Here is a 20,111-nt window from a genome sequence, read left to right on the forward strand (position 1 = left end):
TTTCTGCTTAATACCTGTTCAGGCTGTCCCTGCAACCTTGTGTAGTTGGTGGGGCTGGGTACAGAGAACCTGGCTTATTTCTGGATGCTTTCAGTTTCAGCTTTTTCTCTGGCTGCACTTACTATTTTAAAGAACTTTTATCACATGTAACATTTTGTGTGTTTTGATTGTTCAAGACTGTATTTATTGTGGACGTGCTTGTCCTTATCAGTGCAGTACATGTTCCAGCTCACTTGCATAGCTTTGTCTTATCACACTAGTTTTATCTAGTCCTGAAAAATCACTGTTTAGTGGTTTGTTGTGTTAAGTACTTCAAATAAGTAGTGAGAAGTACATTATTGTGCATTGCCACTTACTTGGGCTTTGTGGTTTAATAATCAAAGTTGCTGAATTTAGAGGTAGACTTTTAAAGTAAAATATTAATATGTTATAGGTGGTGTAAATAGATCTGAGTGGCACCCTGTACTCTGATTGCTCAGATGTGTTTTCTTGAGTGCTTTTACTTTAAACAAAATTTACCTTTCTAATTAGGTCCTCATAAAACCAAAGCCAGTGACATTTCAAGCAACAGTTGTGAGTGAACAAACCAGACAGCTGGTGACTGAAACGTTACAGCAGGCATCAAGGGTAGCAGAGACAGGAAACTCTTCTCTCCCAGAAGTGAAAGAAGAACCACAAACCTACACTGACAGTAGCTCTTCTTCTACGGAGTCTTCCCAGAGCTCTCAAGGTCTGTCTTGGTGTCGCATAATGTATGAGTAGACTGTCTTCCAAGAATGCCAGCTGGCTCCAGAGAGCTCTGTGTGTCTCCTTTTAGCACAGGTTTCACCCCATCTGTTTGCAGTGAAGTGCCATTGTTCCCTTACTTTTATATTTTTCTTTCTTTTGAGCTACTTACTATATGCTTTCATTTCTCCTGAAAAGTGATGATAAAGATGTCTTGCTGGGCTCCAACTTGCTGTTAAAATGCAACCTGTTCCCTCTTCCTGGAGAGTCTGCCAGAGGTAGGCAGGGTAGCAAGTTTTGGAGGTTATTTTGGCAGTCCATGCTCTGCCACTGTCTTTACAGAGTGTATTGAAGCATCTCTCTGCTGCATGGCTGAAAGCTGTCAACACAAATCTTGGTCCTTTTGTAGACATGTGTATGTGCATCAGGACATATATCAGACATGCAGTCCTGATGGGAATTCTGCCCTGGCTTCAAGCCAAAGCAGCTCTTTGTGTCTAGGAGGAGCATAAATAGTAGGGCATAAACAACATCCAACCTGTGTTTGGGAGTGATCATGATATGTATCACTACAGCAAATAAAAGCAAATGTCTCAGTGAAACCTTTGTACCTTTTCTGTATAATTTTGTAACTGTTGATCTATATGGCCATTTAAGTTTTAAAAAAGTTCTGAAGATTCAACCAACTTACCAAAATTTATGTGCTGTTAGTTCAGAATGCTGAACACATGCTGATCACCCAAACTGCTGAAACCTGGGGAAAAAAAGTTCAATCCAAAGCAAATTCAACATACAAAGAAACCTGCTGAACTTTGATTTTTCAAACAAAATCTTTTACAAAAAAAATAAGATACAGAACTTTTCGGTTTTTTGCTGGAAACTGTTCATAACATCAACAGCCTTTTACTTCAAGAATCAATTGAGATAGAAACTAAAGTGTTGCTGAATGAGAGTATGCATCCTTGGCAATGTTCAAAACTAGTAAGTAATGCGTAATTTGGTATAATTTTGAACTATCACCCTGCTTTAAAGCAAGAAGTTGGACAAGAGCCCTCCAACCCAAAATGGTTCTATGATGACTTGAACTGGCACTGGTTGCCCAGAGACGCTGTGGCTGCCCCATCCCTGAAAGTGTCCCAGGCCAGGTCAGACAGGGCTTGGAACAATCTGGGCTAGTGGAAGGTGTCCTTGCCTGTGGCAGGGGGGTGGAACGAGATGAGCTTTAAGGTTTCTTCCAACCCAGACCATTCTGTGATTCTATGATGTGCCTTTTTTTTTTCTGCAAACAGATTCTCAGCCTGTAGTCCATGTGATTGCTTCAAGAAGTCAAGATTGGTCAGAACATGAAATTGCTGTGGACACAAGCCCTACAATAATTTACCAGGATGTATCCAATGAATCTCAGTCAGCTACTTCCACGATAAAAGCTTTGCTGGAACTTCAGCAGACAACAGGTCTGAAAACCCATGAGATTGTTTAGGATAACTCTAGAGGTTACTTTTTGCTTAAAAAGCCTGTTGTAGTTAAGTTTTGCAATTGAAAAGCACCTATCTTGAATCAACTTGATTCCTTCCTTTTTATCCTGTATGCTTGTTTGCATCTATTCTATCGTGTTAACTATATTTATTTAAGCTGGTGCATTTATATTGTAGGTTTATTTTATTATGAAGGTTTATGTATTAGAGGTTGATTTTATGCTTTTCTTCTAAAGCAGTCAAGGAAAAGTTGGAATCAAAGCCAAGGCAGCCTACCATTGACTTGAGCCAAATGGCTGTCCCAATCCAGATGACTCAAGAAAAGAGGCATTCTCCAGAAAGTCCTTCAATCGCTGTTGTAGAGTCAGAACTAGTGGCTGAATATATCACAACTGGTAAGTGGCTAAGGTAGTGTGAGGGTGGCTTTGCAGTTGAAGTCTGAGGACTTAATTTTGGAGTTTTCTTACAATAGGTTTCACTTTTATGTTTTTGCTGAAATTTTCTTTAGAGGAAATTAGTCTTGTCTTCCACTCCTGAGACCCTATGCAAGGGACAGAGATTGCATCTGTTTTGCTGGGGCCTAGGGGAAAATGTTTCTAACTGAAACAAAGGGTGGTTGTTCAGGATATCCCACTTGAGCAGATTTTCCTTTCCCTGGATGTAGAAGACAGACTGTCCCACTACCCTTGAAGGAAAATGTCCAGTAAAGAAAAAGTAGAAAATGAAGCTACAGGAACTGTAGCCTAGTTTTTGTACATACTGAAAGGAATCAGACATTGAATTTGTTAAAATCCATTTAGTCCTGAGTTAAAGCCAGGTATGCATTTAGCATGCTAATGTAGCCCCAGTTTCTTAATTTGCTAGAAAGCTTTGAACTAATACATTTGCACTTTTAAAATAAATAGGTTACTAAAATTAATCTCTTTAAATTCTTGACTCCTCCTATTTGGACATGCATTTTGTGTAAGTCCTTTCTCTTGTCTCTCCAATGTTCCCTACTATCTCAGAACACTCGATGTGAGCCACTTCCCATACATACATGAAAAGATCAGATTACCTGTTTTCTATTTTAATTTCTTAAAGCCACATTATTAGTCTCTATATTATTTGGAAAATGAACGAGTGTTGAAAGTCTACATTGGAAAAGAGAAATAAAACTAACTGTATTAAACTGTATTAGTACATATCTGTAGCTCCAGTGGTTTTAGTGCTAAATGTCTGATCTGGTATTTTCATTTTGTTCTATACCTCCTCCCTTTGCTCCCATCCCTTAAATGGCCTAAGTTGTGTGAAATTGGAGCTGGGGGGATGTTACTATTACTCCTTTAAATAGCACTTACTGTATCTAGCTTCAATTTTGAATGTTTGCTCCCTTGGATCTCTTTTAAAACAAACTCCAAAGTATAATAAATGGTGTTAAACTGCTTTCCAATTAGCAGTCCAGTTATCTTCACTGACACAGATACCGTGCATTGACCTTCTCTCCAAGGTTCCAGTTTTTGATGGGTCTTGCTGAGAAGTTGATGTACAGCAGGGCCTTTTGCAGGGAGGATGGAAAATTAGTCAGTGTCTTTGTAGACTTCAGTACTTTTCTGCAGCTTAGAAGCCATACAAAGTACAAAGGCTAAAAATTTCCTGGCAATATGGAGATACTATTTTAAATATTAGGATTCCTGTAAACATTGATTTGAAATGTGGGAATCTACCAGAGAAGTGCAGGCTCCTGTGTGTTGGCAGCAGCAGATTCTGCTACAGCATTAAAGTGGTTATTTTGCACTTAGATTTTTGTCCCTTCCCCCAGTTTCTCTGAACATTGCCAGGTAATGCAAGTAATTGAGTTTCTTTTTGGTTTAATTTGTTCTCCTCTGAATTTATCAGTAGCCCACATAGCTATATTTTCTGCTAAAAATTCAGTCGTAAGATCGTAAAGAATCTATAGTCTGTTGTGAAATGTCCTGCATGGGCCTAGACCAGAGGATTAGGTATTTGGGAACTGGGATTCAGCGTGTGCTTCCTCATGAGATGAAGGGAGCAATTCACACATCTTAGTGTCACCATTTTTTATCTGTCTGCAGACTCTGGAAGACAACACTGTATTGGTTCACATTCGGAAGAATATCTACACAACCATATAGGTTAGAAACTTTATTTTTAAATTACGTTTTCAATTGTGTAGGAGTTGTTGGGAGATAGCCAGGATAAATCTGGCACAGCATGCAGGCCAGTATTGAAATAAACCAACTTTCTTGGAGTGAGAAAGTAAAATTACCATATTAATTCAAAATTTGACTTTTCTTTAAACATTCAGGAAGGTCACTAGAAAATTCTTAATTTTAAGTTATGTTACAACTGAGATTAAACTTTGCTTGTTCTCCTTCAAGAAGATGCAAGTGATTAAATATTTTGTAACTAAGAAATTAGGTTACACAAATATTTGCATATTATTATGGATAGGTATAAAGTAATTTGGATTCATATCTTATCAGTGACTGCAATATAGAATGGTTTTGTGGGGTTTTTTTCTCAGCAGCGCATGACTTTTCAGTCGGTTCATTGTTTAATTACAGGTCTCTCACTATAGCTCTGTAACTCAAGCTAGATCTGTTCTCAGAAGTGACAAAGACCCATGACAAGGTCTCCATTTTTTAATCTATAATTTCTGGTCAGCTTCACTTGATTTAATAGTACCCAAACATTTTTTTTGTGCTAATCTTTCAAATTTAGCCTATGCTCTGGGGAGTATTGTGTGCCGTTTATCAGTGGTAGAAATCTGGTGAGCAAGGCTTGCTGTTCTTAACTGCAGTCAATTGCGGAGGTGGTTTTAACAGTGTAAAAACCACAGAATAACTTGTGTTCTACAGCAATATTCTGGTGCTATATAAAGAACCCAGCTGAACATCAAGTATAAACTCTGCTTGCAGAATTGGTGTATTGGGAAAGGGTGGCCAGAGGAGGTTTGGACCAAATGTGGTTACTTAGGAAACAGACAAAAGCAAAACCCCTGAGTTGCTACTTTTAAGAGGTTTCTCAGAATAGATCTGCTCATTAAGGTTAATGCTAGTGCACAGTGAAAGACATTTTTCATACTGAGATCTTTTTCACTCATGTATGCTTTCAGTTGAAGCTTAACTGCAAAGCAAACAGGTGAAGTTCCTGCAGTTAGTTCTGGAGAAGTGCCACTGACCTCTTTACTTTCAGTCAGTCATCGGTCCCAGCCCCACCAGTCATCTCAGCCCCAGAGGACTCTGCTGCAGCACGTGGCTCAGTCGCAGACAGCAACGCAGACTTCTGTTGTGGTGAAATCTATTCCTGCATCCTCCACCGGTGCCATTACCCATATCATGCAGCAGGTTGGATCCTTTCTTTGCCCAGCAGTCTATAAACAGCAGTAGGTCTTATAAATTACATAGGACCGGGGCTTGTTCTGAATGTATGTATCATGGTGCTGCCACCAAAAATGTTCAGTGTTCAGGCAAATTAATGATTTTAATATCGCTTCAATAGCCATAAGCCAAAGGAGAGGAGGTTTAGATTAAATATTAGAAATAAATTCTTTACTGGAGGGGTAGTGAGGCACTGGCGTGGGTTGCCTAGGGAAGCTGTGGATGCTGCAACCCTGGAAGTGTTCAGGGCCAGGTTGGATGGGACTTGGAGCAACCTGGTCTAGTGGAAGGTGTCCCTGCCCATGACAGGGGTGTTGGACTAGATATTCCTTTAGATCTTATCCAACCCAAACCATTCTATGATTGTGTTTCGATGGAGAGGGTGGTTCTAGTACTGCAGCAGCCTGAGCCCTTTAGGTTATGTTGGTAGTGTAGGGGGAAGAGGGCTGAAATGGAATCTGGTCAGTACACAGAGCACACAGTGTCTTTTCCATTTGAGGGCTTTAGTTTGTGAATAGGAAAACTTCTCTGAATCAAAAACTCAGATCACATTTAGATCAGTACTGTGGGGATCCCAAACACTTCAAACAAACAGTGCAGCTTCTGGTCAAATCTTGCTGAAGCCACTTGAATGACTTTGATCAGGACGTGCTCAATTCTGCAGTGCTTCAACTTGAGGAGCTTCAGCTGCAGTCCAGAACAGCACTGTGTTAGAGTTATAAACGCACATCAGGCGGTATATTTTCACAGGTGTGGGACTAGGCTGCTTCATCTTGCTAACACTGTCACTACATTTATACATTTTGGTTTACGAAGCATAGATTGCTTGTTCCCTCAAAAAGTCAAATGTTTGTGTAATGCCCAAGAAAAATTGCAATACAATTTTTAGAAAGGAAGGAAAAGAGAGGATCTCTGCTGAAATAGGACAGCCTGTAGTTATGTGGGCCCCTGCAGAAGAAACCATAGAGAAGATGACTAGGCTTTCCAGAGGCAGAATAGAAATTCATTGTGCAGAGAGACTCTGGCTTTAATGAGGAGCTACTGGCTGAACCACCTGCTACTTCCTGCTGCTTCATATCCAACTGCCAGGCAACCTTAGGAAGCTTTGAGCCTCAGTCTGACACAAGCAAGATCTACATAATCCCACGGAGGGTTAGTTGTGGAGTTCATGTTCTCACATAGAGATGTACCACAGTTTAACATGATACTAATAGCTCTTAATTGCATATATATTGTGAAATATCCATGTAAGAGTATCTTTTTATACATGAATTGGGAGTCTGTAATGTAAAAAAAGTTAAAGTAGTCCATTTGAAACACGAAAAATTATTTCTAGATTGTGTATTCTTATATTTCTCTTTACTAACTTGCTCTAAATTCTTCTTCTTAAGGCCTTAAGCAGTCATACTGCATTTACCAAACACAGTGAACAACTTGGAACTGAGGAAGGAGAAGTGGAAGAGATGGACACCTTAGATCCTCAGACTGGCCTGTTCTACAGATCTGCCCTGACACAATCGCAGGCACAAAAACAGCAAAAACTGAGTCAGCCGCAGCTGGAACAGACTCAACTGCAAGTGAAAACTCTGCAGTGTTTCCAGACTAAGCAGAAGCAGACAATCCACCTACAGGCTGATCAAATCCAGCACAAACTCCCACAAATGCCCCAACTTTCCATAAGGCATCAAAAGCTAACCCCCCTGCAGCAAGAGCAAGCACAGACCAAACCAGATGCACAGCACCCCCCACACCATATGATGGCCAAAGAAAGGCAACTCCCTACCTTAGTGGCACAGCCACAGCAAACTGTAGTACAGGTGCTTGCAGTAAAAACCACGCAGCAGCTGCCCAAACTGCAACAGGCACCAACGGCACAAAAAATCTACGTGCAACCCCAGCCCCCCCAGAGTCAAATGCAGCTACCTGCCTCTTCAGAGAAACAGCCAGCAAGCCAGGTAACGGAATATTGATAGCATGCAAAATACACGTCGCTGTTCAAGGAAAAAAATTAAACACTGACCCTGTCGCTGTAGCAGTGTTTTGTCCTGGCAAGAGAGAATCCCTCATTCCGCTGGTAGTGATTACCCCATCAGAAGGTTGACACTAGGAGAGAGAAGCACATGTTATAGGGGAAAAATCCATAGAGCTCACAAACTTGTTTTGTTGGACAGTTTTTATTAATTTCAGCCACTACTGGTGCATGGAATTTGTCCCTAGTTATTTTCTTTTAATTTTTAGATATAACACATTGTTAATTTCCATTCCCATAGCACTTTTTATTTCTGTAGAAAAAAACATGAATACACTGCAGTCTCCTAAGGCTCTCCATTGTTCCTCTTCCTTTGTAGTTCATATCTTCCTGAAGTTATATGGCTTTCATGTACAGGAGTAATTTGATTTTCCTTGGGAGGGAAAAAGGTAGAGACTGAGGAACATGGAAAAAAAAATGTATTTTAAGTAACTCCAGAAAAGTAAAATTTTTTTGGCCCTTGTAGGAATAGATGTGAAAACCAGCAAACACCCCATGGGGCTGTAAATCCCAAAGGAAAATTAGGCTGCTGTGGTATTATACTGCTACAATCCTTATATAGCAGCCTAAAAAGCTGCTTTTCCCCAGGCTTCAATTAACTGTTGCCCTATCATTGCTAATTCCTTTGTTAAAACACTGAGTTTCAATTGTCTTCCTAATAGCAAGTATGTTGTTTGTGCCATTCTGTCCTTGGAAATATTGATTAGGATTTCAATTTAAAAAATATTAACTGTAATATGCACAACAAAAATTTGATTTTCAGGTGCAACACAGAGATAACTTTTGAGGGGCATGAGGCTCCTTCTGTTTCAAAGGCAGCAGGTGGCAGTTCTGTGCCCAAACTGGCATTGCTGGTTACCAGCCTATTTCCCATGCAGGCATCCACGGAGACAGCAGTAGCAGATATATTGAGAGTGTCTATGGTGGAAGCTCAGATTGATGCAAACATAGAACATACGATAGTGGATCCCCCAAACAAGGCCACGTCCACTAGTAAACCTGCTAGTGAAGCAGAGTCGTCACCTTGTACCCAGGGCGCGAGGGTGGCTGCAGTAGGGATGACGGCACCTTCCATCCCCCAGCAACAGACACATGCAGAATCCAGCTCAAGTCCTCCTGCTGTTGGTCGTACTTTAACAGAGAGGAAACTCGATGCACAAGGAATACCTGCAACAAACCAGTTTATACACATTCAGAATATATCACAAAAGAAAGCTGAAGAAAGCTCATCAGAAATTGTTGTCCAGGTAAGAGAAGACAGAGCAAATAAGGCAAAGATTGAGCAGAGCAAACACATCTGATGTGATGATAGTCACTGATGTTCGAGTACTTGTAGGTTTATTCCCCAGGTTTTGGTTCTGTTTCTGCTCTAATCTTGCAATTGATTGCTACCTTGAAGTGTAATTCTTCTTAATTGGGCTCAGGTTTCTCTAGTACTGTATCATTCACTCTGCCCTCAGTGTCTTCCTTCTTCTGTTGAGAAAACAACCAGGCTCATCTCATTTTACAAAGTTATTTTCATTTGAAATGCTTAAAACTGCTTCAACACTTAGTATGGAATTATGTTCTAGAATCTTTTATATACTCTATTAAAGTTGCTTCTAAGTGTAAAATTAATGACATATTAGGGTTGTGCTTTCTGGAAAAGTTCAGCAAATAAGGTCTGAAATCAGAAAAAAAGCTTTTTAACTTCACATAGGATCAGACTTACCACTTCTGAGATAAAATTACTATTGATCTTTAGCCTAAATGCTTTGAATCATTGCCTAACTGCTATGCTTGATATTTTCATTGATTCTGCTGCCTTAAATATGAGGGTGTATGTTGTAATAAATTGTCAGAATGTCAATTGAGGAGATAGTTAAGTCTTCCAAGTGGTATTATGTGAGTCTTTGTATGACTTTATGTGAGTTGGCATGGCATATGTTCACACAAATGGTAGTGTGGATTGAAATTGTTTTAATATGTATCATACTTGTGTTACAGTGAAAATGCTTCTGATGCAGGAAACAATTTGTGTACAGAGGTTTCAAATTTTCGTGCTACTTTGTGAAGTCTTTACTGGGGCTAACTTTTCTTTTGGAGAAATTACCAGTTTTGTATTCATATTTAGTCCTCCTTAAATAGACAAAGGTAGATTTCTGTTTTGCTTCAAACTTGTATATTTTGAGAATTTGTAATATTTATCATTGTGGCATGCTATGAGTAGTTTCAAAAGTCAAATACTGCCCAGAATTTCAGTTGTATAGTCACAGATTTAGCTTCTAATCTATGAAAGTACAAGCAAAAATCCACAATAACAATAATCATCATCATCATCATCTTAGAAATAAATAGCTATTGTGTTTCCTCAGCCTCTGAGTTGCAGCTCTGAGCAGGGCCAGGCCTTGTACTCTGTTGTATACAAAAAACATAGTCCTTCCGGAGTGCTTGGACAATGCCCTCAGACACCTGGTGGGATTCTTGGGGTTGTCCTGTGCAGGGCCAGGAGTTGGACTTGATGGTCCTTGTGAGTCATTCTAGCTCGGGTTATTCTTTTATCGGCATGTCTTGTCTGAAAAAGATAAGGCTGAAGAAAATATTATCTCTGCTTTGGGTTTGCAGAATGGTGGATGGGCATCTGTTATGCTGTCACAGACCTTTAGGGAAGATCAAAAGCCAACATCACTGCCTGGAGAGCAAGATTATTCAAATTTTACCTTTCACAACCCAATCCAGTGAAAGGGTGCTTTGAAGCTTTAGTTAGGGAAAATAATCCCTTTTCCATTAATGCCTGTGCTTGCACAGATGCCTTTACCTTCAAAATTGTTCATTAAACTTAATATTTTCTTTCTTTCAGACTATCCCTCACTATTCCATCCCTTGTCACTCCAGCTCCAATGTGGTGGTGGAACCCAGTGGGCTCCTGGAGCTCAACAACTTCACCAGTCAGCGCCTCGATGATGAGGAGACAGCAATGGAGCAAGATGTGGACAGTAGCACTGAGGACGGCACTGAGCCCAGCCCCTCTCAAAGTTCTGCTGAGCAATCTTAAGGATTAGGGACACTGGAGTGCACTTTAAAGTATCTTGGGATTTTGCGTATCCAAGATGCCCTTCTGTTGTGATGTCTTAGAGCACTTTGCCTATTAGAATTGTTCATTGGACTCTTGAAGCATCAGTGTGTTTTAACAAGACAGTATTGCAAAAGCTGCATCTTAAAAATTGTTTTGGGGAAAAAAAAGAAGATGTAGTTACCGAGATTGAGTAAACCTGTGAGAGTGGAATGTACTCCTGTTCAAAAACGAATCTGCAATGAATTCTACAGCTTGTGCTATTGAAGCCCATGCCCAGATACTGAAACAGCTTTCCCTGAAAAGAGATCATTATTTTGTTGTGTCTTTTTAGCTGTTGAGCGAAACACCATTAAAAAAAAAAAATAGAAAACATTTAATAACTATTTTTATTTTCAAATAGCATGTGAGAGAAAAAATGTCTCTGACAGTGCTGGAAAAGCCCCAGGAATTTTGGAATTGGTTAGCTTTCTTGCACTCATGCTCACTTAAAAATTTTTTTCAGAAGCCTAAAAATATATATTTTTAAAATTCTTTCAAGTTGGTGAATGTTTGGAAATAAGCAAAATAAATCACTAACTCATAGCAAAGTAGATTTGCTAGTGGAGTTTTGTTTTCATGCTTTACAAGAAGTCAGGTAATGGTAGATGAGGCATTTCTTTGTGCCATAAGCACACAAAATGCTCATCTACTCTAGTTAACCTTTGTTTAATTATTTAAATATAAAATTTCAAGTGAGACAAGTTGTTGGAAAAGCTCCTGTGAAACAGGCAGTTTTAGTAATTCTAGTACAAACCAGGAAGAAGGAGGTGTCTTTTGCTATTAATGAGTTTTTCAAAATTGGGGATAAATAGTTCAACATCTTTCCAAGTTGAACTTGAGAATTTACAAGTGAGCTAAGACTTTTAAAGATCTCTATTTTACTCTTACATGCTGTTTTTAAAGTTGACCATTTGGGGAGTTTAAAAGCTTAAATGGATATACAGTGGTAGGTTTCCAAAATTAGCCTTATGCCTTGGCTTGTTGAAGCAATACATTGGGGTTTTGTGATAGTTAAAAGTCACAGAGAGCGGTTTGGGTTCAGATGGGACAAGAGAACCAGTTTTAATGCATTCTGGTGATCAAGACAATACTTTTTTTTTCCAAAATGTATATAAAACCATGTTTTTAACTGTTTTGTATAGATTTCATTATAAATAACTAAGCATTTTATGACTTTGACATATCATTTAATTGTATATACATGTATAAGCTTAACTGCCCACGTTTTGGTGCTGAAGTACTACTGTAAGTAGATTTCATCCAAAGTCTAATACAGCTTTTTGCATCAGTCTTTTTTTTTTAAGCTGTCATTTTACTGTTGATATTGTAGTTAAGGTTAAAATCCAGTTGGAGTAACTCAAACTAAAAAATACAAGCCCTAAAAACCATTTATGATACCTGTCCCGAGTATCCACCTATGTTAGAACTTGCAGTAACCCCTAGAGGGGGCTCTTGGTTTTCTCTAACTTCAATTACCTTATAAAAGTCACTAGGACCTTCATATACTTCTCTTTTCCTTCTGTTTTCTTTTTCCATCAGCATTAATTCCAAAATAATGTAGTTTATAATTGTGGAGAAGTGTTCTGATAAATTTGACATGCAAATACTGGAATACTGGGTTATGAAACAAATTATTTTTGTTACCTTTATATTGAAATAAGTATTGGTTTTGGTTCTGCTGTCCATAGTGCTCGGGATTGAAGAGAATAATGTTATAAATGAAACATTTCACATTTCTTTCTTTAGTTAAATTATAACCCTGCCAGTATGTCATTGTAGGTAGTTCAGGTTTTGATAACTGTTCAGGAGTTTTTACTCTTATTTTAATGAAATCACAGGCATCAACAAAAGCGAACAAGTTATTGCCTAAGTTGTGAAAGTTCCACATTACTACAAAATGACAAAAAGTGACTTAATACTGATGTTATTGGCAGTGAACAGTCTGTTGTGCTTTGCGTAAGTCAGCATAAGGAATGGTCTGCATTTTCATACCCAGCTGTGAAAGGCCCAAAGCAGGTGACACACACAGTTCTTCTGGCTTGTATCAAATTTTCATTGTCACCTGGGCTCTTGCAGTGCTTTGAGTGTCCCTGGCATGTCTAGGATGGGAAGGCCAAGAGAATATAAGAGAGAGCAAGATTTTTCTTAAGCAGTTATGACCAAGAACATTGCCCTAAGTTACAGTTTCAGTTTTAGGTGAAGGTATATGCTTTCCCCAGCCAAAAACAGATACCAGGAAATGGCCTAAGGTGAATTCAACACCTGATGCATTTACTATATTGAGTTCTGGTCCAATTTATTCTGTTTTATGTAAGACTTGTTTGCCTCTCTAGTGATGACTGGAGCAAAGGTATGGACAACTACAGTGGACTATTTGACAGTTCTTTGAAGACAGCAAATTGTTAAACACCTGAAAATTTTACATGTTTCTTAGAGAAGTGATTGATTTCAGGTTGGCAAGTTGAAGCACATGGTGGGGATGTCTAGGGGTGATGTAAGAAACTTAGAAGAAGGAACTTTGGTAATTAATGTGTTAATTCTTGACACTCTTCTCTTGCTGCTTTCCCAAATTTCAACTTGTTTTTCTTCAGATTCTTCTGTTGAATTTGTCTGTTTCAGCACTTCACCATATGAATACCTTTATGTGTATATTCTAAATAAGAAATAGACAAGATGACCTAAAATGTAGGGCAGATATGTTAATTTTTTTTTTTTACATCATTTTTGATAATGACAGTAAGACGAGGTGCTTGGAGCATTTGGCCTTCTCTCCTTTGCATGAACTCCAGGCATCACTGCCTGTTCTTTTGTCCTGCCTGGCAGATGTGCAGCTTTTCCTACGTGCCCTTGAGATACTTCATCCATCTGCAGCCATGTATCCACTTCTCACAGCCCCATAAATATCAGCAAACTGCTAAAAATAAAACATCCGTATGTAAGATAATATTTGCATATCCTATCTCCCTCATAAGCTGCATTTTCATTCCTGAAATTAATTTGATGTCCCTCCTTGGAATAGAAGAAAGTGTAGGTATGGTGGTGTTAATTTTTGGTACAGGGAATTAGCAGGCACTAGGCTTGTATCTTATCAGGAGGCTGTGGATAAATTGTAGAGCAAGTGAAATGGCATTAATGAGTCACTTTGAATTCAGCAGTTTAATGAACGTGCTCTGGCACTGCAGTAACACATGAATTTTCAAAAAAGGATGCTAAGAAAGTGAACTGAAGTTAGAGGAATTACTGAATCTAGGGGGAATTTATGTGTGTTTTAAAGATACAGAGAATCACAGAGGACTGCATGTTGTCTGGGAAGGTTAAACCATTGGGGTGAAATTATTTTCAGTCTCAGTCCTTCTCCCACTGACAAAGCAAGCTTTTGAAATTTCAGGGCAAAATATAAAAAGGGCCCTTAGGGCCCTTTGAACAGAACACATGACTAAATCAATGGGATTTAAAAAACCCAACAACAAAAAAAACCTACCTGAAGCCTTTTAAAAAATCAAAAATCTTGAATTAAGACTAAATGCTTTTGTTTCTAAAGTAAAAATAGTTCCCGAAGTCTAAGGATTTCACAGGTGAAGGTGGTTGTGCATCTCCACAGGGGTACACAAAGGCAGATGGTTTCAGCTTGGTAACATTCAATCCAGAGAGGACTGATCATAATTTAGGATAATGAACTAGAAAAATACTGCTTTGGGGTTTGCCTGTGTTGGGAAAAAAGTATGTTTAGCACTTGTGTGTCTATGCTGGACTCCTTTCCCTAAGTTTTGAAGTAAACCATGAAGAATGTTTGCTAACAGCCTGTGCACGGTTTTCTTCCACACTGTGGGACTGAGTTTTTCCCCTACTCAAAGTCTGTCCTGAGAATCTTTGAATCTGTTTTCTTCCAGTAGAAAAGAAACACCTTATGATAAATTTAGAGCTTAACATAGCTTATCAAAGAGAAGGTTAGGGAAGAAGTACTTTTAGTACTTTTAGTGTTTGTGGGTTCCTTTGCAAGAAGAAATTGTCATTGGGGCATTTCAGTCTGGTATAGAGGCAGAGTATCATCATCAAATGATTTGGGTTGGAACGAACCTTAAAACTCATCCAGTTCAACCCTCCAGCCATGGGCAGGGACACCTTCCACTAGACCAGGTTACTCCAAGCCCCATCCAGCCTGGCCTTGAACACTTCCAGGGATGGGACAGCCACAGCTTCTCTGAGCAACCTGTGCCAGTGCCTCAACACTCTGAAGGTAAAAAAAAAAAGAATAGTAAACTTCAAAAAATCAATAGTAAGATGGACGATAATTAACTGGGATTGACAATGGTATAGTCTTTTCTGTCATACGCAGTCTTTCTCTCTAACCAGCACAGATGCTGCAGGTTGAAATCTAGTGGCCTCGTATGTCTGATACTGGCAATGAATTGAGAGTTGCATTGGTATGCTAAGGATTTAAACTGTGAAAATAAAAAAGAGAATTTTGTGGTACCTTGAGGCATATAGAGCTATGACTGGCATGTGGGGATGCTTGGTCATCTTGGATGGGTTGGGGGAGTATTTTCAGTGTGCTTTGGTGAAAAGTTGCGGAAGTGTTAAAATAGGAAAATCCGTACCTGGGAACTTGCTCATTAATTCTAGAGAAAAGAGTCTTTGAATTATTTGGTGCAGAAATGGTATTAAGTTTTTAAGCGCTGTGTACTGAAGAGTAACCAAATGGTCTTGAATCACTTTTGAAGCCCAGGACTGCCCACAGGAGAGGGTTGAAACAGGATGATTTATAAGGTCCTTTCCATCTCAAACCATTCTACGATTCTCTGATGACTGTTAGAAATGTCCAACAAATACTCCAGATCTGGTCCTACTCAAAACTTCCTATGATTTTAGTTTTGCTCAATCCTTGGCCTCTTTTGAAAGCTAAATTTTTTTTAGTGGTTTTTTTTTGCATGGCTCTTTTGGGGGGGGGGGGGGTGTTAAGGATTTTTGGTGTTTTCATCAGCTTTCCAGCTCCTAAGTTTTTTAGCAGTTTTGAAATTTTCTGTGATCCTGGTTTCTGTGACTGCCTTTATTAAATGGATTTAGAAAAGCTACTCTCATCACCCAACTGTGAGTGGATGATTAGGACCATGGGCTTTTTGGGCTATCATTGAACCCTTCAGAGAGTGGTAGGCACAATAGCCAGTCTCTCATGGACTACCTATGGGATTTAGACTCCATAGAATGGTTTGGCTTGGAAGAAAGGGACCAAGATAATCTAATTCTGTCACTTGAATGCCCAAACTACCTAGCATGAATCCTTTTCGATGGCACTTCTACTAAAACTTTGATAATCCTTACTTGTAAGAGCCTAATTTATTACTCATTAGAGCAAACACTGTTCGGAAATTGTCTTATGTGGTAAAAAAAACCAGCTTGTCACAGCTCATAGTCAGAACTGTCCCAGAGGCTCATAGATCTCCAGTACTTCAGGACTTCCTTCATGTCAGGCTCTACTGATACCTTTTCCTGGTCTTAAAATCAAGAGTCAAACACTCTTAGAAGGGAAAAAGGGATTTTATCTTGGTATTTATTTTAAGGATCCTTAGGTGCACCACGTCCAGGTCGAATGCACTGAAATGCACACCTCGATGCACACCCCCAAAAGATCAGGTATAACATTATAGGTCTTACTAATTAGCAGATCTATCAATTCTCCAATGAGAGGCTTGAATGAGCCCCATACCCCAAGGAACCTTCCCCTGGATGGTTCTATCTTAGTTTACAGAATGTGTTCTGCAGAGGACCTTGGTGTCTGGGGCACCAACCCCTGGACACTAACCCCTACCTACGAAGCTTCTAAAATGTTTAGTCTCCTAGCTGAACATACAAGTCCAAGAATGTAGACAAAAAGCACTAAGAATACAGAGGCTGTAAAAAGGTACAACGGGTATAAAAGAAAAGGCAAAAAAATCTTCATGGCATCACTACCAGAGACCAACTAAAGGCTCTGGAAGTCTCTTTGCACAGGCTTTTTTTGCTGTTAAGGATGCTGCCCAAGACCTGCATACGGCAAGGAGCTGGGAATAGTTCTTTGTGCCCACACATCACTGAGGTTGGCAGGAGCCTCTGGAGATTATCTGGTCCAACCCTCTTGCTCAAAGCAGGGTCAGACTGCTCAGGACCATGTCCTGCTGGGTTTTTGGAAACCTACCATAATGGAAACTCAACAACTTTTTCCAGTGGCCACCCACGCATTCTTTTTTCTTCTTTCCTAGTATGTGCTGTGTTTTCTGGTTTTTCTCTTGGTTTGTTTTGGATGTGAAATAGAAATACTATATTGGTCTGAGAAGAGGCTAACAACAGCATGAGAACAAACCACAAGGAAGAAGCACAAATTTAGCATGAACAAAATGTTGTAGCTGCAGTGTTCCCAGAAATAGAGATACTTGTTTTCCTCTCCAGACTTCAACTTGTTCAATTCTCCCTGCCACTTCTGGACTGCAGAGACACAGGATACTAACAAAACACTGTAATCAGATGTCACTTTCTAGTATTTCTTAATATTAAAAAGGTGTCCAGAGAAGGATTTGAATGCTTGGAAGTGTTTTTTCCAACTGCATCAGTCTACAGTTGGATGTAATAGCTGTTACTGAGCATTGTGCAGCCTTCTTTTTTTGCATGAAAATATATAATATAGATCCATAGGTGACCACGACCAGTTTCAGCTCTTGATTTACAGCTTTTGTTCAAATCTACCATGTAAATGTGACACATGCAAGCCCAGAATGACTAATTTGAGAACCGGAGGGTTGTCTTCCCTGTGAAGTAGGGATTTTGGTCAGGGCAGAGCCTTGCTATAGCCATTCCTTGAGAAAGCACAAGCTCATTTGGTGGAGACTGTGCTCGCCTCTGAGTTTGTCCTGAGGGATGCATGAGTTCTCCTGCAATAAATAGAAATGAGACCAAACTAATAATAAAAATCTGCCAAAGCATCTTAAGACAACCCAGGAACATGCTGCAAAGCAGAGCTTGCTAAATACAGAGAACACAGGATAAGGCTTTACTACAAATAATTCTTACTAAATGGCGGCATTACAAATAATTGCTATGAAGTTCAATTGATAGTAGGGCACGGACTCAGTGAGCAGTTGCCTCATCTGATCAGCCACTGTGAAAGTACCACAGGGCTTGGGGTTACTTTTGGTTAGGGTTAGGACAGGTGCTTTATGGAAAGTTATTGTTTGGAAATAAAATAGGAACTTCAAGATGAAATAAACTGGGATTGAGGAACAGGGGTTGCAAACTTTAAACTTGAGGGTAAATGTAACCTGGATCCTTTAAATTCTTTCAGTCAAGGTGCAGATGGCACAAGGACAACTCTGGCCCCAGAGCTATTTAGTCCCATTGCAAAAGCTGGGTAGAAGAACGAAGATCTGGGAAAATGCTTGATTTGGATGTATGTGGTATGTACAGATGAAATGTGGAAAACGATGGTGTACAGATGCCAGCAGGACAACTGGAGGAGAGCTACCAAAATCACCTACAGAGAGCTGCAGCCCCTGTTATGGTGAGACACAACCATGGTTTGCACCTAGATGGTTGACTTGGTACTGGTACCATTGTCTGCAAAACTTAAAAGAACTCAAAAAGTTACCAAGTTACTGAGTGAGGTGGACTATAGCCCCCCCCCCCCCCTTACCTCTTTTCTCCTTACCTTCCACTCCTAGAAAATAAAGCTTAAATTATCCAACTTCATTCTTAAAGCTACTGGAAATCACTTTTCCTGTTCAACAACTTTTTTATGAGAGTGAGGTTTGTTTTCATTACAAATCACATTCTTGATCTTGGTTCAGGCAGAAAGGGTGTCCTTTGTGTGATTTCCAAAGGACTTCATGATTTCCCTTTCCCTTCTTCTCTGTCCTTTTCATCCCTGACTTTGTGGTCATATTGCAGTAACGTACAGCCTAGAGATTAGCAGGACAGCAGTAATGTACGGAATGGAGGTTTTTAGGTCTAATCTAAATGAAGTTCCCCTTGGAAATTGCCAAGAAATTCCTTAGTTGGTTAGGGTGACTGTAGAAAAAAGCATGAGACAGCTTCCTCACCACAGGCCTAGAAGATGTGGATTTCCATGCCTTGGAGACTGCCTCACAGAACTGACATTTGCTGTGGGATGGGACACTGGAACAGGCTGCCCACGGAAGTGGTGGAATCACCATCCCTGAAAGTGTCCGAAAGTTGTGAACGTGGCTTGGTGGTGAATACGGCAGTGCTGGGGTAACAGTGGGACTCAATCTTTTCCAACCTAAACAATTGGGTCGTTTATGATTTGGAGGAGGGTGTGTGGCACTCTGACTGCATGGCACAGACCAAGGTGTTGATGTGTTACACATGCATGTTCTCTTTGGAGAGACATACACTGCACAGGTCAGTGGAGCTCATGGGGCCATTGAGAAGCAGGAAGGAAGAGAATGCCTTCTGCAGCCTGGTGAGCTTAGCAGGTGAAGTGACACATCAGCTTGCAAACTTCAGGTTGTCAATCACACCACTGAGATATGTGGTGACATCGACCACACAATTATTACGACTCTCCTGTGGGATGTGTAAAGAGTCCTGGATGTGATGAAATTAAGCAGTACAAAAGCAAAGACAGACATTATAATGACCCCCAAGGACCTGTGGAGTCTCCTGTGAGGAAGCTAGCGTGTCTTCATCCTTCACCTTGTTTTTTGGCAGGGTGCTATGCAGTCCTCCACAAATAAATGAGTCCACACTGCAAAAACATTTCCCATTGCTGGCCATCCCATTTGCTGCCGCATCCTATGACAATGTCCCTTAACGCAATGACAGCTTCTGCATTATTTTTTGAGCCTGGAATTTAACAGGCAATGGAAACACTAGGATGCACTTGGACAGACTGGATTATATTCCTATGGAAAATGGTGATTGTTTCTCTTACAGACTTAAGAATCTGTTTCTAACTAATGTTTTAACTTTCTGGCTTGATGTTTTATGAAAATTCAAAGTCTTGTGATTTGAGCCCTCTTTTTGTTATATTCCGCCCATCCTGCTGATCATAATATTTCTCGTAGAGTCCCAAGTCTCCACCAAACCAGTACAAGAAGCCCAATGAAACAGAATAGTCTCACTCCTGAAATTCTGGTATGTGTCTTTCTGGTATGAATTGTCCATCAGACTTGTCTTCTGCTTCCCCTGGCCAGATGTGTATTGTAATAGCAACTTAAAATAACTAACACTTGCTATTGCTGCTGTTGGAGTATCACCAAAATGTCGTTTGGTATTTAATTTCTGCATTTAATTTCTCGATACCAAAACAAATTCTCCTACTTGGGAGAGCTTGGTGTAGATACCTTCTGGTTGGCTTGGCAGGGACCCAGCCTACAGAGGTCCACAACATGTTCCATGCTGTGCACAGTGTCCTG

General features: G+C 39.8%; 1 protein-coding gene across 14 annotated transcripts in view; it reads left to right on the forward strand.

The window, feature by feature from the left end:
- The window catches only part of EMSY (EMSY transcriptional repressor, BRCA2 interacting), a 45,605-nt gene extending 31,101 nt beyond the window's left edge, over positions 1-14,504 (forward strand). For 7 of the 14 annotated variants that reach the window (XM_042031413.1, XM_042031421.1, XM_042031419.1 and 4 more), the window contains 8 exons: positions 532-730; positions 2,016-2,180; positions 2,438-2,596; positions 4,277-4,336; positions 5,400-5,551; positions 6,976-7,539; positions 8,492-8,860; positions 10,453-14,504. In XM_042031413.1, coding sequence (XP_041887347.1) covers positions 532-730; positions 2,016-2,180; positions 2,438-2,596; positions 4,277-4,336; positions 5,400-5,551; positions 6,976-7,539; positions 8,492-8,860; positions 10,453-10,647 — 1,863 coding nt within the window. In that variant the 3' untranslated portion in view covers positions 10,648-14,504. Of the gene's footprint in view, positions 1-531; positions 731-2,015; positions 2,181-2,437; positions 2,597-4,276; positions 4,337-5,399; positions 5,552-6,975; positions 8,861-10,452 lie in introns of those variants that run through there. The other 7 variants (XM_042031424.1, XM_042031427.1, XM_042031414.1 and 4 more) reach the window with 6 other exon arrangements.
- Positions 14,505-20,111: the final 5,607 nt, after the last annotated feature.

Source organism: Corvus kubaryi, unplaced genomic scaffold (genome assembly GCF_017639235.1).
Source record: "Corvus kubaryi isolate FWS band 111438036 unplaced genomic scaffold, C.kubaryi_AGA036_p1.0 37341, whole genome shotgun sequence".
Lineage (NCBI taxonomy): Eukaryota > Metazoa > Chordata > Aves > Passeriformes > Corvidae > Corvus > Corvus kubaryi.